The following is a 16,355-nucleotide window of genomic DNA, read 5'->3' on the forward strand; positions in this document are numbered from 1 at the left end:
ACAAATGAAAAAAAGTAAAAAAAGGTCCTTGCTCCTGAGTGAAAACTCAGATTAGGATGACCAAACGTCCTCTTTTACTCGGACATGTTCTCTTTTTCAGAGCGAAAAAATATGTCTGGCCGGAATCTCAAAATTCCGGGATTTTGCTCTTTCAGCTTCAGATATTTTTACATCCGATTTGTGTTGTGTTTGATTCCCCACATTCGCTTATTAATGTTATTCACTGTCTCAGACAGCGAGGAACAGGACAGGTAGGAGCAGAGGAGGCAGCACAGATGGCAAAGAGAGGCTTTCTGCTCACTTATTGATCTTTGGCTGCACCTGATGGGGCACTGCAGTCAACTTAAGCCATCTAATTAGTAAAAGAGAACATGACTGGGTATGATTAAGTTAAACTCCCTTAGATGTTCTTTTAGAAGTTAAACAGAGGTTCACCAATATGAGACAAACTGGGTCTAAAAATTATGGAACAATTTCAGAAAAATATTCCTCCTTATAAAAACTGTAAAGACTTTGAAGATCCCACCTACAGTGTATAAGAGCTGGGGCTGAGCATCTTCACTGGTCTCATGATTCAATTACAATTATCTTAACGATTGGATTTGATTCAGCGATGCATCACAATGTGCTGAATCCTCAGTTTTTTTTTATCACTGCACATTTGTCTTCACAAATAAATACTAACTAATAATTATGAACTCCCTGTTGATTTATAATTATTTCAGAATAAACCTGAATGTCCTGATATTTAGAAACATGTAAACGTTATTTTCAACTTCATTACTGAACTTTATTTTTCCATTGCCAGAAAATTAGGAAACGTTGCTATAATGTCACGTTATCAAACTTTCTTGCAGTAAAACAGCGTTTTGTCCCTTCAGTCCGTCACATTCAGTCTAAACTGACTGAAAGTGAAGGTGTTTTTCATGCTCTCCTTTATGGACAGAAACGTTTATACATATTCCAGCCAGTTTGTATTTAAACACAGAATGCTGAGGTCAGTGCTGGGGAGGGTGTGAGTGTGGGGTTATATGGGGTGGAGATTGGAGTAGGTGGAGGGTGGGGGAGGGGTTCGATGGGGCCCTGGTTCCCGGGGTGTGTGCTGGCCCACGCCGGGTGGTTGTCTCAGGGGGCCTGATTCTCCTAGGCATGGTGCGGGCCCTCTACGTTTGTGGGGTGGGGGGGGCTCCCTCTGGGCTCCCGGGGCCCTGGAACCTTCGTTCAGGCTGCCCTGGATGGCCGGGGGGCTCTGGGTGGGGCTCTCCTCTGCCTCTACTCTAAGAGATCATCTTTCTTTTTTTCTGTGAGTTAGTATCTGGTTGTTGTTGTGATATGTTTGTGATATTTCTTTTTGATTTGTTTATTATTTAAGAACTCTTAACCACTAGCAGCTCTGTTTTTCTGTAAAAGCCGTAGGAAACTTTCTGGTGTGTTCATGTACAGGTGTAACAGTTTGTCTGGTGATGGTGTGGATTGAAGGTTGTTGCTTCTGTCTGTGGTGTTTTTGTCTCCTCTTTCTTCTTTCGCTTCTTTTTGTTGTCTTCCTTCTTTTTCTGTCCCCTCCGGTCAGGTCCAGCAAGATTACATAGATTCCATGATTCAAAGTAAGTAAATAAATAAATGAATCAGATTATCAAGAGGAGCCTTACCCATAAGCCTCCCCTTGGCAAAGCAAATTTGTTCAGCACGATACAGCAACCAGACCATCATTCTGCTGCTATGATGCTGGACAGGACAAGTTAAATAAACAAATTAAAAAAATAAATAATGCTGAGGTCAACATCTGTTGATGGACAAAGTTGTTTAAATCCGTTTAGTCAGTTTGTGCATGCTAACCAAGCTTTCTGCTAGCTTTCCACAGACTTTACCCTTTAGATAACTTATCAATTTTTATATATTTTCATCTGTAATCTTACAGGATTTCACTGAGACAATTAATGTATTGCTAAGTGAGATACTGGTGTATTTTCTATATGTGTGCTTAGTTGTATAGTTTTCCCAAGTATATGTTTTCATGCAGGTTAAAGCTCCATCATGCAAAGAAGAAGCCAGATGAACAGGATTCAGAAACACCCCCGTCTTCTCTGGACCAAAGCTCATTTAAATGGTCCGAGGCAGAGAGAGAAGCTGTTCTGTGGTTAGATGGATAAAATGTGAAATTCTTTCTGGAAAGCATGGACGGCGTGTCCTGGAAACTAAAGAGGAGAGGGAGCATCCAGCTTGTTATCAGCACATAAATGTAGCACTCCACGGAGGCAAAGCCTCTCAGATGTAGAGATGGACAGAAGCTCACCAATCTGAGACAAAGTAAGCAGGGTGGGCTGGGTTGTTATTCAGCCCGGAAGCTTGGAGAGGCCTTTTAGGTGATCACACAAAGGATGCAAGTGCATCCATAATTTAACACAAATACTTTTACTGGTTGTATAACAAGGTAACATATAACATCTAAACATATGAGTGTGTGTGAGCGTGTTTACTGATATGTGCAAAAAAAGAAGACAAAAAAAAAAACGCATCACAGCATCGTAGAAACGTCAAACAAGGTCAAACTGGATGTAGCAAACGTCATCTTCAATGCTTCATAACCCAAAACAAAGAGACTAGAGGGTCACAGAGGCTCAGTATTGGAAATACTGTATTGATTATCAGATTTAAAGAGGGAAGGAAGGATGAAAACCAAGCACATGATTAAACTGTTGATGCATTTTCCTTTTTTGTTTTGTTTTTTTTCTTCTTCATTTCAACATCTGTAAACCCCTCTCCTCTGTTGTCAATAATCACTGAACCCAGACCAGTTCTTGGGTTCCTTTCTTTGTCTTCACACAGAGTTCGACTCTAAAGAAATTTATACCAGCAAACCAAAACCTGAAACTATGAAAAGAAGTTTTAACACCGAAACATCCATTGGCTGACCTCGGTCACATGATCGATGTTATGCTCTAAACAACGAAGGACTCAGAAGATCACCTGATCTTTTAATTAAAGCAGAAGACTGATATGTGTCCCAGCTGTAGCTGAAAATGGCTTCATTAAGGCTGTGGTTTCAGATTTCAGCCAGATTTTCTTCTTCGTTATTGTAGGGCAGCGGTCCTTTCAGGGAATATTGCCCCCTAGTGAGCAGCTGTAGTAACTGCATGACACCGTCCAGGTGGTTTGGTCCACTTGACTAAATTGTAAAAACAAAACAAATAAAAACAAACGAGGTGTGAAATCTTCTGGAATTTCACAGCCAATCGAAACAAATCCCCCAGACTATCCTGGCGTGGATGCGTCACACGTTATTGCATTTGACTTTGATACCTGTTTTTATTTTTCCCTACCTCACCCATCCTCCATTTACTCCTTCTGTTTCCGATCTATTAATCCCCAACGTCCCCCAAAAGAGATGGAGCAAGCTTCCCATATTCAGCCCATACAAAGCTTCATGTTTTCACTGCAGTCTCATAAAACCTCTACATGTTGTTTCTTATGGATTTCTAAACTGTCTATGGAGCATGAATGACTTTCACACAACAGTAGCCACGGATAACCCCCCCACCACCACACACACACCAACCTAACCTCACTCCAACCTTGGTTGGAAAGCAAACAGATGTACAACATACAATAGAGCCTCAGGTCAGATGACTCTGCATGCTCCCATTTGGACTTCACTTGGGCAGAAAGATAAAGACTGCTGCCCTTTTACCCATCGAGCAGCTTGATTTGAGGTCAGAGAGAAAAGAGTACGATAGAGACAAATGACAAGAAGACATCGTTTGTCAGGTCTGCAGCAGTGACCCTGTTTTCCCTCGACCTGACTACGACCTGTTTTCAGCTACATCAGCTCTTCAACGGGAATCTAATGAGCATCCAGAGAAACAGACAAGATCTGGAAAGAGACAAACAGTCAAGACAAAGACTCATATTCTCTACATCAGATATAATGAGATGTGCTAGCCTAACCCTGAATACAAGAGCAAACAGGGGCATCAACTACTACACAGCCTACAGCTGCAAGATTATTGTACTGCATAACACAGTCGCACATAAAGGTACAAAGAAAAGAAGAAACACACCTGCTGCTGCATATTTTCAAGTCCAAAACTAAAACCAATTTAACAAAGCCACAATGGACCCGCATCGAGCCTGCGGGGGTCTGCTGTCTGACAGACCTCCTGTTCATCTCCCAGAGAGATTCAATCAGTCTGGAGGCCTAAAATACTGATCTTTATTTGAAGCAGAAATGCAGCTGTTTTTGTTCATTTGCTTCAGGAACTTGGGTTGGGCATCAAGCATCGGTTGGAATTTTGATTCCTAATTTCGATCCCTGGTCTGCCGACCGGAAGATGAAGCCGCCGAACACCAACAAAGAAGAATCCGCAGGAAGTGTTTGCGTTACCGCCTGGTGATTGGCTACACTTGTGATTGGAATGAATGACAGCCTATCATCAGACTTTTTTCAGTGTGTGCGTTTTGGCTGGTCAAGCAGGAAGCACTTGTTGTGTATCTCCAGGTGTCCTGGGATGAATATGCCACATAAAACAGTGGGGACACTTTTCTTTTTTGGCCAGAGAGGTGAGGAATACAAACGTACCCAATAGCACTGGGTTCACGGAAAGGTCAAATGGCTGTCGGACCGCAAATTTGATTTTATATATATGAAGAAGGAGTTTGCAGACATTCATAAGGACTATACAGGTACAACACATAACTTACACTTAATAATTTTATGGCAAACTTGACATTTTTAATAATACAGTTTATCATGGAATACATGATATAAATAGGTAGGAAGTCCAGTTAGCTTTGTTTGTCAGTCAGTCAAACAGACAGTTTTAGAGTTTATCAAACAAAATGGCGACCAGGTGGGAAAACATGTAAACTTTTTTTCACCTTGACTCTTAAAAGAATTGGAATCGAGAATCATTAGGAACCGGAATTGTTCAAATTTAACCCAACTCTATCAGGAACTGTGAAAAACTCTTAAATTAGTGGGGATAATAGATAAAAAACATACATCAGCGAATTCCACATTATTCCATGTTTTACAATCAATTCCAATTTCCATCATTCTCATCTGTGTCATTTGTTGGCATAATGGATGTTTAATGTGCGGCAGTTCCAATTTCAGACCAACACACAACGGGGTGTACACCTGCTGCTCAGAGCCAATCATAGGAGAAGACCCACCTCCTCTCTCCCTTTGAGTGGATTTTCTTCACAGTGTCATTCATTCTTTGAGTTCAGGTAAGGGGGGGATGAACTCAGAACACACAGACAGGCATTCTGGGACATAAAAGTCTTAGATCTGAGAAATGTTAGACTCACCAGTGTGACCAATAGAGCCCTGAGAAGTCTGTAAACTCGAACATTATGTGGATTGTACTTTATCAGCATTCAACAAGAAGCCTTCAGTTTAATAAAGAATCTCATTAACCTACCATCAACTGTGACGAAGGGGTCAGTGCTGGAGTTCAGTCCCAGGCAGGTGTAGCCACCAGAGGTAAAGTCACCATCATCGCCGCCCGCTGTTGGTGTGTTATGGGCCTTAAAATCTAAACCTGCAGCTGAGCTGAGTTTTCCTTCAGCGTCAGGCTGGTGAAACTCTGCAGTTTTAATCATGTTGGATTTGGGCCTGCTGACCCCCTTTGGGCTGAGGGGCACTGGAAGGATGATGCCACTGAGCTCCTCTTTTACTGGAATGCACTCTAAAGGTGAGGGAGGAAGGCCAGCATTGGGGTCCTTCAGCAGGGGAAACGGGCAGAGCCAAGGTTCGGGCAGCGCCTGCCGCAGGTCGACGTGCGCAGAGCCAGCTGCCGAGAGGGTGGGGGGCGGGGTTGGCGGCTGATCTCCTTCAACAGTCAGCGAGCGCCTCATTGATTTGGCTGAGCAGTGAGGACCACACACAGGGGAAGCCAGTTTGTCAAGCTCTGTCCCATCTCCTCCGGGGTATTCATTAGTCAGATCCAGGCTGGAGGGGACAGACAGGTGGGAACATTCAGACATGGCTCGCCTCATCACCTTCCTCTGCTGCTGAGTGTAGCCCATTAAACACGGTTCCAACTCCTCATCTTCTTCCACTTCTACGTCATCTTCCTCACTGTTGTCCTCCAAGGAGCCTTCAGATAACTCTTTAGTCCCCTGGTCACCCCTCTCCAGGTGGTTGCCATTTCCTGCTCCTATGATGCAGTAGTTTGGGGCCACCTGAGGCATGGCGACATTTAGGCTGGACTCAGGAAAGATGGATTTGTCCCACAGTTTGGAAGGACGGTATTCGTCTACCATGAGAGAGGCTCCCTGTGACTGTGGGTCTGTTGCCGTTGTAGTGAAAGCTGAGAGCTCCACACGCCTGGCTGGAGATCCAGGGACCGTTGGCAGGGAGACCCTGCTGCTGCAACCATATCCCAGAGCAGAGGGCAGCTTGCCTGGGGAAGCTGGGGAAGGAGACAGGGAGGAAGAGAGAGGGCTGTCTGGGCTCTCCCCTGTGCTGCTCAGTGAAGCATTACCCACCAGTGTGCAGCTGGAGATGCAACCCCCTCTACCCGTCACCTTCAGCTCTGAATTCATGCTCAGCTGGCCTGGCTGCTCAAAGAAACCCAGCTTGTCCTCATCTGTGAGTCCAGCTGTAGCCAAAGGTCCACCACTGACCACCAACCCCCTAGAGGTGCCCATGTCCATGCCCTCAGGGTGCTGCCAGCTCTGAGCCGGCACCTCACACAGCTCACTGTAGTCTGAGAAAGGAGAGCCTGGCTGCAAATTGGATAGAGAAGACATGCTGTCTACCCTTCCTGCTCACTTTGTACCTCCCACTTTATGTCCTACTCTCAGCCTCAGGTGTGAAAGATGTACGCCAGAGATGCTTTGTTCAAATGTGTCCTCGGTGGGAAACGACGTGTCTCTGTTCTGAACTCAGTCTCACACTGAGGCTAAGCAGAGTCTGCAGCTCCTTCCTCGCTCTCTGTCCTCTCACTGCTCATCACAGCCGTCATGTGATCGGGTTGTGGATGCCGATTGGTTGCTTCCAGTTCCAACTACTGTGGTGGAGTGAGTAAGCACCCTCCCATCTACTTTTCCTAATCTCCACCTCCTCCTTTCCCTCCTTCTCCCACTTGGCAAATAGTAACATATAGTAAACATACAGTAAATAGTAACAGTCATCAGTCTTCCTTCTGGGCAGCTGAATAAGAGATGAACCCTCACCCTAAAACCAGGTGCACTACTCACATCACATGCACACAATGCAATGAATTATCCAGCCTTCCATCCATCCATCCATCCATCCATCCTCTGCTTTACCCTCACAGCGTCCAATTACTGAAGCTGTCAGAGCTAAACTGTGAACACCAAAGCAAGTAAATGTGTGGGAATATTTGGATATCTACGTATTGTTCATGAGTCTTGGCAGGAACGTCAACCTAAGCATGTTCGTTTCCCAGCATCAGCCGATAAGTTAAGCCTAAAGAACGACAGCTAGATAAACAACCCATCCGTCATATTTCATTTAAAAGAGCCCAAACCCCCAACATCAACCTCTACCACCACTAGATCAAGTTTATTTTATAATATTACTCAATATCTTATTTATTTTTTCATTCAGTTATTTTTAATCCAAACATCTTATTTAAGTTTTTTTTCTATTTTGCATCAGATCACAACAGAAGTAATCCAGCGTTCCTTTTCCTCGAGAACAGGTTTATATTTTGTTCTTTGACTATACAGAAGCCTGGTTTATTCTCAAGTTGACGTGTAATTACGTCACCTCATGTCAGCCATGTGCACGCTCAGGTGAGCTCGACTCCCACCAGCACACAGTGAACGCGCATTAGAAATAGTTGCTTCAACCACCTGTAACTCAGACAGAAATATCTGCTTTAATTATAACGTCAAAGAGAAGATGGAGGAGAAGCAGGTGGAGGAGTTTCTTGCTCCGGTGTACTTCATGTCCATCAGGAAACACAAACAGCTGAACAATCAGTCTCCTCGTCATTGTCGTCATTTCTGAGGTGAATTACTGGATAAAATGGACGTCTCGCTTCGATCTCTTAACACTCGTAAACCAGCTAGATAGCTGCATGTTAAATTAGTTATTTATACAGTGTTTTAAAGGAGATTTCAAAATATCGAGGCAATGGCAAAAAAATAAAATAAAATAAAAATTGGGATATCAGTTATAGGCCGCATCGCCCAGCCGTACACTGGAACATTATAAACATCACAGAAATTCATCTTCCCTGGATTCCAGACCTGGCAGAACTTGGGCAGTCTACTTAAACTACAGAGACAACAAGAAAAGATTCATTCGCTTTGTGCATAGTGGCGCTGAAATGCAGCACAACTGCAAACCTGGCAACACACCAGCAGAGCCAGCAGCATCACAAAGGTCTGAGACGACTGAGAAAACCAAAGCTTCAGGAATAACTATGATCAGTGGAAGCTGTGGGTTCATTTTGAGTCACTTTACTTTCCATTCAGACCACAGCTTTCTCTTAGCAAATCAACTTGGCAAATTCACGCTGATAAAATGAACAAAAAACTAAGATAAAGTTGTGAATGTCAAACATTTGATAAAAATAGGTGTGTGTTTGTAAGGCAGGATGAAGTTGAAGGCAAAGCTCAGCGTGTGATTGGAAAGCCTGGCTGAGTGAAGGGGGGCAACGACAGGGTATGATGAGTTAGCCGAGTTCTATGAACAGTGCCAGTTAAAGGCTAAATAATTAGGATTTTTTCTGTAAAAATAATATAAAATGTTCTCATTTGTTGTGAGGGATAAAAGGAAGCTTCCCTATAAACAATCTGTCTCTCTACATTAGCAAAGTTTTTGTCAAGTTTTTCTCCTTTCAAAATAAGAGTTACGTAACTTCGGTGCACTGTGTTGCTCTTTCCTACTTCCTGGTTCTTTAACCAATCATATGCGACTCCCCTCGGTTGCCTAACAACAACAACGCAGTGTTTGGTATTTTATGTCGACAAAAGAGCAGCAGCCTGCAGGTATGGAAGCTAGTAAAAGAAGCGGACCAGAAATAGTTTCAGAAAAACCTAAAAAGCCTCGACATCCTGCTTACAAAAAGACCAAAGCGCTCTCCATGTTTTTCTCTTTTGACTTTAGTTCTGATTTGAAACACCAGGTGTCAATGCTACTTATTTCACCTTTAAATCAGCCGGCAGTTACAGGCATTCCCCTGGCTGGCTGCTTGCACAGAAAGAGGATTTCTACCAGGCACACAGAGACACAGTGCATGACGGCAGGACTGATGATGAACAGTACAGGTTGGATAGATCAGAGCATACAGGAAGTCCAGTGGTGGATCAATGCAACCCTCCAAGTGTTTGAGGGGCCATTGCATCAAAACACTGAATTCTTCCAAAGGAAAGCTGTTCATTGCCAAAACTCATCCTTCAACTTAAACCGTAGACCTCACAACAAATGAAGGAAATTAAGATTTATAAAAATCACAAAATCAAAAGATGTTACACAAGAAAAAAACAATGAATAAAGAGACACACACAGCTTTAGTGGAACCATGTCACAGTCCAACCATGTAAGGACTGACTTTCTACGCTTCTTACATGGTTGGTTTTTAGGTTCTTTTAGTAGTTTTCCATCTGCCTTCCTGAAAACATGACCGAACAGCAGCACTGCTGTTGTTGTGACAGCACCCTATGAGTGGCTTCAGGAAAGTGTCATTTTCATCGTGGTGTGAGCAGGTTTGGGATTTTTGTGACTCACTACGAGTTAAAGGAAGTGCACACAGATACACAGCAGGGGTGTGTCACTTACAATTAGGCAGCTGTGTGGACTTTATTCTGCTCATGATTTTAAGGGTTTTTTTACATTTTTTTTTTTGTTAAACAAAGAAATGACCATTTAACATTTAATCCTTAAAACGTCTACAGATGCCCGGTGCCACCGAGCACTATCACTTATATCATCAACAGTTTCTCATTAATGGTAGTGTGTGGAGGTTTACAATCCAGCCATTAAATGTAGTTTTTTCAGAGACTATCTGGTAAATCCACTGATCCATGATAACAGCATTATTTATCACTATCATAATTTTTGTAATAAATAAAGATTGCTTTGATCGCTATGTTGCTAAGAGACCTTCATTTTGACCAGTTATGATGAAGTCACTTCCTGTCCAACTTTCCACCAATCAGAGAGCTTAGAGTGACGGTAACGTCCAATCAGGAGCAGCCAAAGATCAACCAGTGAGCAGAAAGTTCTATGTGTGTGTGAAAAGAAGAAAAATAATGCTCCTCTATGGCTGGAATAAAGCCACTGCTGGTCCAAAAACAAGCTGAGCTGGTGTTAGTTTTAGGTTAGAAGGTAAATGGTGGCATAAATAACTGTAAATAACAAAAAAGCTGGAGGAACAACTGTAAATATGGAAATAGTTTCTGTTGTTTGTTTCAGTGTCAATATTTTTTCTCCTGAAAGCCAAGACTTGAGAGAATGATGAGATGAGAAAAGACTTGGTCACTGTTGATCTGTGTGTTATTTCTACAAAGTTCTGTTAGTATTGTGTAGTGTTTTATTTTCAACTGTGGAGTGTTTGTTGTTCTATTGTTCAACACTTTGGACAACTGCTGTTGCAGAAAATGTGCTATATAAATAAACTTGAACTAATAATAAATTCTGCTTTCTTCTTCTGGTCGGCCTTTATGCTGGTATATCTATTCATACATTCATTTATTTAGTCTGTCACAACTGAGGAGTTCATGAAAAAAATGTCTGGAAGTTGACTGGGATTACAACTTTAGCTTATACATGTGTATTTTACAGAAAACACACACACACACACACACAAAACGAACAACAAAACAGGTGGATGGAAAATAGCACAAAATGTCTTGTAGTTTTGAGGGTTAAGAGGAGGACACACACAAAAAAATGTCCATCGTATCACATGAACATCTGGTCCTGACCGGTTTTGTAGCCTAATTCCCTGATTGTCTATTATTAATAAATAGTTATTGGTTCACATCTAATCTTGGTTTGCCTTCTTTCTTCCTTCAGTCTTCGGCTTGACACAGCTCCAGCTGACGCCTACATGTTTAGACAACACTTTAAGGCAGCTTGTCACTACATTAGGAGAGCATGTCACAACCAAAATACCACCAACCTCAATCAATGTACAGTCTCATCAGTTACAGCCAGCTGCAGCCTATAAAACCCTGAGTGTCCATCCACTGCAGTCCGGTTTACACACTGCTCTTGAAGACAAAGAATCAGACGGACAGCTGCAGACACACAGGTAGACATGCTGGCAGGTAGGCTGACAGGCTGCTGTACTGACATCACCTCTGTGCTACTTCTGTTATCTTTTTACTAAAATCTTCCATCCTGCCTGACTCCCCCTTAGGTACAACTGAAGTACAAAACCGACACCAGAGTCCCATGAGGACAGGCACAGCCCTTGTAACCTCATCCTGTCTGACTTCTTAAAGATACAGACGCAGCATTCCATAAATGAGTATTATAGGGGTGGGACATGAAGTCCTCTTTGTGACGCTGACACAACTGACGGCGGAAGCTGCCATGCGAGGCACTAACCACGACCCTTCAGGAGCAAATTAGGGGTTCAGTGTCTTGCCCAAGGACACCTCAACATGAACTCGATTTGGCCGAGGATTGAACCGGAAACCCTCGGGTTAAAAGACGACCGCTCTACCCACTGAGCCACGTCGCCCCCAAATGTTAAAAAATGTTTTTTAAATATTGATTAATAACACAATGTTAAAGAATGCAAAAGATGGAACTCAAAACTATGGAAGTGCAGCACCCCGACAATCTGTGGCACTGACAAACCAGATACGATGGCTGAGCCTCAGATCTGACTGGCACCCTCTGAATTAATTGCTAGCATGTGGTAGTACTTCTATGGGTGAATTTGTTTGCTCGGAAAGTCTGGTTCATTTGGGGAGGTGTGGATGCACAAATGAACTCTAATGCGAGTCAGAGTTTCACGTCGTTTCATGTTTCCCCTTGGAAAGTAGTAGTAGTCAAGTCATCACACAGGGAAAAAAGATGCATCCATAATCAATATATACTCGTATCGCGGCCATATGAATCGTAATTATGATGTGCCTAAAGATTCCCACCACTACTCTGTTAAGCAACCTAACAAGTTTCACTAAACATCACTTTAGCATCAGTTTTGGCAAAAAAGTCAAGATAGTTTTAAATACTCACATTATTGGTCTGGAACAGTAAAGTTTCTAATGGGTCATGAATTAATGTGCATTGCTATGCAATGAAAGCAGTGTCTAACATTTGGTTGTCATGAATCTGCTGCAAGTAATAATTTATTCTTGAGCTGTGGTTTGATATCAAGTCTTCTAAATAAGCATCGTGTTGTTAGAGGCAGGGATGAAGCAGGGACACAGACAGTCTTTACAGATGTCTATTTATAGCTCCTTCGGTGCCCGTCACAACACCCCCACTCAATCTAAACATCTATTATTTCCTCAGTCGCCTTCTTCACTTTAGCTGCCAAAGCAACTGCCTCCTGTTGCTATGGTAACTGGCTACTCACAGTGTGCTGGCTTTAGCCATGTGGGGGGCCAGATGAAGTGGTTTTGGGGCATATTTAGTGGAGATGGTGGGCATTCAGGCTGAATAGGGGGGGGATAGATGATAGTAATTAAAACCAGCAGTGAGTATATTGGCGAGGCATCATGAAGAAGGTTAAGTCTTTGTATTAATCACAAACATCTGTAAAGAAAGCCATGGCTGAACAACATTCATAGAGAGCCATACAACATATTTCCTCAACTTTCTTTATAAGTGTTGTATGTTGTCAATACCAGTTTTTCCAGGACTGATGATCACAGAAATTTTATTCAATTTTTTTCTCCTAAAAATTCAGCAACTGGTCTCCTCACATCCCAGATGTTTTCAGTATGTTAGAGACATATTATGCAAAAATAAACGTTTTAAGTCCTTATGAGTGTGTCTCATATGAGAACAACTCTGGTACTTTTTTGGTGTCTGAGTTTTAAATTAAGTTTTTATTCAAGCAAATGATCCAGACTTTATTACATCACAACAGAGAAATAAACTCCACCTGCTGGTCTTCAACCCCACCCATGTCTAGACCTGATTTTCTGGGCCCTGTCCAGCTTCAGCCACAGTCAGAAAACTACAAAAAGGAGCCAGCCTCAGAATGAAATGCCCTGTTATCGGCTCTACTGGAAAGCATGTATCCCCATAAACCCCCAGCTGTAGAGGACATATGAGCCGTCTGGATTAACTTAACATTTCAGGGTGATTTTCCAGAAAAAGTCAACAGCAAATACTTTCTACTGGACTATCTCACCAACCTGGACCAGTTCAACCAGTGGCCTGAACTATGAAACTAGATTTTCTATTATCGAGGTAGCTTAAGGATTATTCCTGGGTTTTCCATCCTCTTACTGGGGTAAATCACCATGGTAACTTGCACTGACACTGTGAGCAGTGTAGTGCAGTGGTGTGACCAGAATGCCCTCATACTGAATCCCACCATGACAGAGGAGGTCATCTTTGGGACCACACAACATCACCTGCTCCAGTCATGATACACAACAAACCCATTAAACAATCTGCATCCTTTAAATATTTGGGAGTGCACGTGGACACCGCCCTGTCATGGTCCCATCATGTGGATTACACCTGCAACAAGGTACAGCAGAGGATCTACTTTTGAGGAGACTCTGGTCTTTTAGAGCCAGCAGCGAGATCCTCCAGTTTCTGCAGCACCACAATATTAAGCATCCTGCATTACGGAGGTCCAGTTTGGCTCTGTGGCCTCTCCATCAAGCTGAAGTCCAGGATTGAGAAACAGCTGAACATCTGCTCCAAGGTGGTTGGTCAACCTGTGGAAAGCTGTTTCTTTAATGGCTGGTCAGCACAAACCCTTAGACTGGCAAATAAGATGGCTGCAGATCCCTGTCACCCCCTGCATGAAGAGTATGTTTCTTGTTGCTGATATTTTAATGGATATTTATAGACTCTTGTTTTTGTATGACTGCAGTCTTGTCTGTGATGATTGTTGACTCTGCTGCAGCACAATATTCTGCGCAAGCAGACAATAAAGTATTATCTTATCAAACACTCATGCTCACACTCACTCCTAGGTTAATTAGTCACTCTAAAATCTCCTTAACCTAACATGCATGTGTTTGGATGGTGGCAGGAAGCTGGAGTACCCGGAGAGAACCCACGCATACACGGGGGAGAGCATGCAAACTCCACACAGAAAGCCGCCACCACCACACCACCGTGCAGACTGTAAAGCTACACAGTAAAAACAAACTGCATCCACTGAGCCAAGATCCAACACCTCAAAACAAAAACCATGTGCCATCATCTTCTGCAGCAGAGGTGGCTCACTCGCTCCTTCTGCTGTTAAATAACCTGCATGCTCCAGCTATGGAGCACTGAAATCTGGACATATAAGGACATCCAGAAACTAGGATGTGATAGGGGCAAAGATGCTGAAAAGGTCTACTACAGGATAAATGGTGTTCTTCTTCTTTCTCATTTTTGCAAATATATAGGTGTTCTCATATCTTTTATATATTTTAAATGTTTATTTTTTACTTATGTGTCATATTTCTATTTTCTTATTTATGTGTGCTTAAGTCAAGAGAACCCTCAAAATTTTGTTGTGCTTGCATAATAACAATAAAGATCTTAAATTTTAAAGTGAGTTTTCTTTTGCATAAAATTACTAATATGTGTATACTTCTTTCCATTCGGGGTGGGTGATGTTGAAGGTGATAATTTATTGTTTTGACAACAGATGAACCTAAAAAAGATCATAAACAAAGTGCAACTGAAACAGCTTTTGCTGCAATTTATTGTAAAGAAATTTTAAGTATAACAGAAACTGACGTTAAATGTTTTATATTTAACTGGTTCCATCCTTTCACTGCCCTAGAGCTGTGAAGGAGCAGTGTTAGTAATCAATGGTGAGTATGCAGAATGCAACCAAATGAACACCACAGCCTCGTCTACCTAGCAGCTGCAAAAAAAACAAACAAAAAAAAGTCAAAATGATCCTTTGGTAAATGCACCAGCAAATTAAAAAGCAAGAAAAAACAAACAAAAAACCCCAAACACCTGAACCATGATCTCCACCAGAACCTCTTCCTACTCCACTTCTATTCAGGGCCGGAAGATTAATGTCACACATCCTCTCAAAATACAGCTTTTAGTTTCTACAGCAAACAGTGAAACCGTTCGTTTTCACATCTTTATAATCTGATACACACACTCAGTGTAGCCTCTTAGTCTGCTGTGTGTCTCCGAGTTTCTTTGATGCGGATTATTGTCAAGAGTTTTCATTTTTCTTTCCTCTTTGTTACTGTGGGATGAATCCACTGCTACAGAAATGCACCAGCACCTGTCTCTCTTACTTGTTTTGCATAATTAAGATGCTAAAAACAGGAAGCTTTGCTATTTTGACTGACTCTCACAGACGACATCCTCTGGTAAAATTTCCCTGCATTCTACTTTTGAATTTATTGTATTTTATTTATTTATTTGTTTGTTTGTATTTTTGGCCATGTTTGTTTTCTTTATGACATCCAGTAGGCTTCTGTTATGAAAGAGAGGAAGTATAATAGGCAGTATAATGACATTTAGATGTACTTAGTTCCTGTGGTCTGTATCATATGAACCCTGGAAATCAATTAACGCCACAGGAAACGACATTAGATGTTTCCTATATGATAGTTTCAGGGTTGGTGTCAGAAGGTTTGTGAACCAATATAAGCCCACTGGTACACATGGTCAGTGGGATCCTCTACAACTGGCTTAGAGACCTCACAGATGGCCGTAGATCTGTTTAAGATGTCACTTTTTGTAATAAATCATTTTTATCCATCATCAAGCTGGAACCTGGAGCTATTTTACCTCCCAACTACTTTTGTCACGTCCCCTGATTCAAATAATTCACATCAAAATCAAAGTGTCACAAAGTAGAAAGGTCACTTCAGTCTAATTGTGCATCCAAGAGTAAACTTTAGCAGCTTGAACAGAGTGATTGTGTCAGGAAAAAATACCTCCTGCTGTTCACACGGTGTATATCTGCCTCCTTTACAACATGTGGCAGAAGTTCACAAAGCCGTATGCTTTCCTGAAGCAATGCAACAAAGTCCAGCAACAGCAAAGGTAGCGGATCCCCAGTCTCCATGGCAATCCCTGCTTCCTCCTCCTCTCCGTCTTCTCATCCATCCCCCAAAGCATCTTCATGTCTCAGCCTATTTGTTAGCCTTCAAAGAAAGTCTTCAAACTTGGAAACAAATATTTGATGACCTTTAGTGACATTTTACATCCCTCCTCTCTAACTTACTCAGGGAATGTCTGCATGAGTGACTCCCAGAGA

At 42.3% G+C, this 16,355-nt stretch overlaps 1 protein-coding gene across 8 annotated transcripts in view; it reads right to left on the reverse strand.

Annotated features, from left to right (window-relative positions):
• LOC121628811 (microtubule-associated protein 4) overlaps positions 1-16,355 on the reverse strand; it is a 126,115-nt gene that overhangs the window by 22,304 nt on the left and 87,456 nt on the right. The window contains exon 1 of one of the 8 annotated variants that reach the window (XM_041968153.1): positions 5,424-6,901. The exons of the other annotated variants lie outside the window; for them this stretch is intronic. Within the exon in view, the coding sequence (XP_041824087.1) occupies positions 5,424-6,756 (1,333 nt within the window). The 5' untranslated portion in view covers positions 6,757-6,901. Of the gene's footprint in view, positions 1-5,423; positions 6,902-16,355 lie in introns of those variants that run through there. 8 annotated transcript variants of the gene reach the window in all.

Source organism: Melanotaenia boesemani, chromosome 18 (genome assembly GCF_017639745.1).
Source record: "Melanotaenia boesemani isolate fMelBoe1 chromosome 18, fMelBoe1.pri, whole genome shotgun sequence".
Taxonomy (NCBI): Eukaryota; Metazoa; Chordata; class Actinopteri; order Atheriniformes; family Melanotaeniidae; genus Melanotaenia; species Melanotaenia boesemani.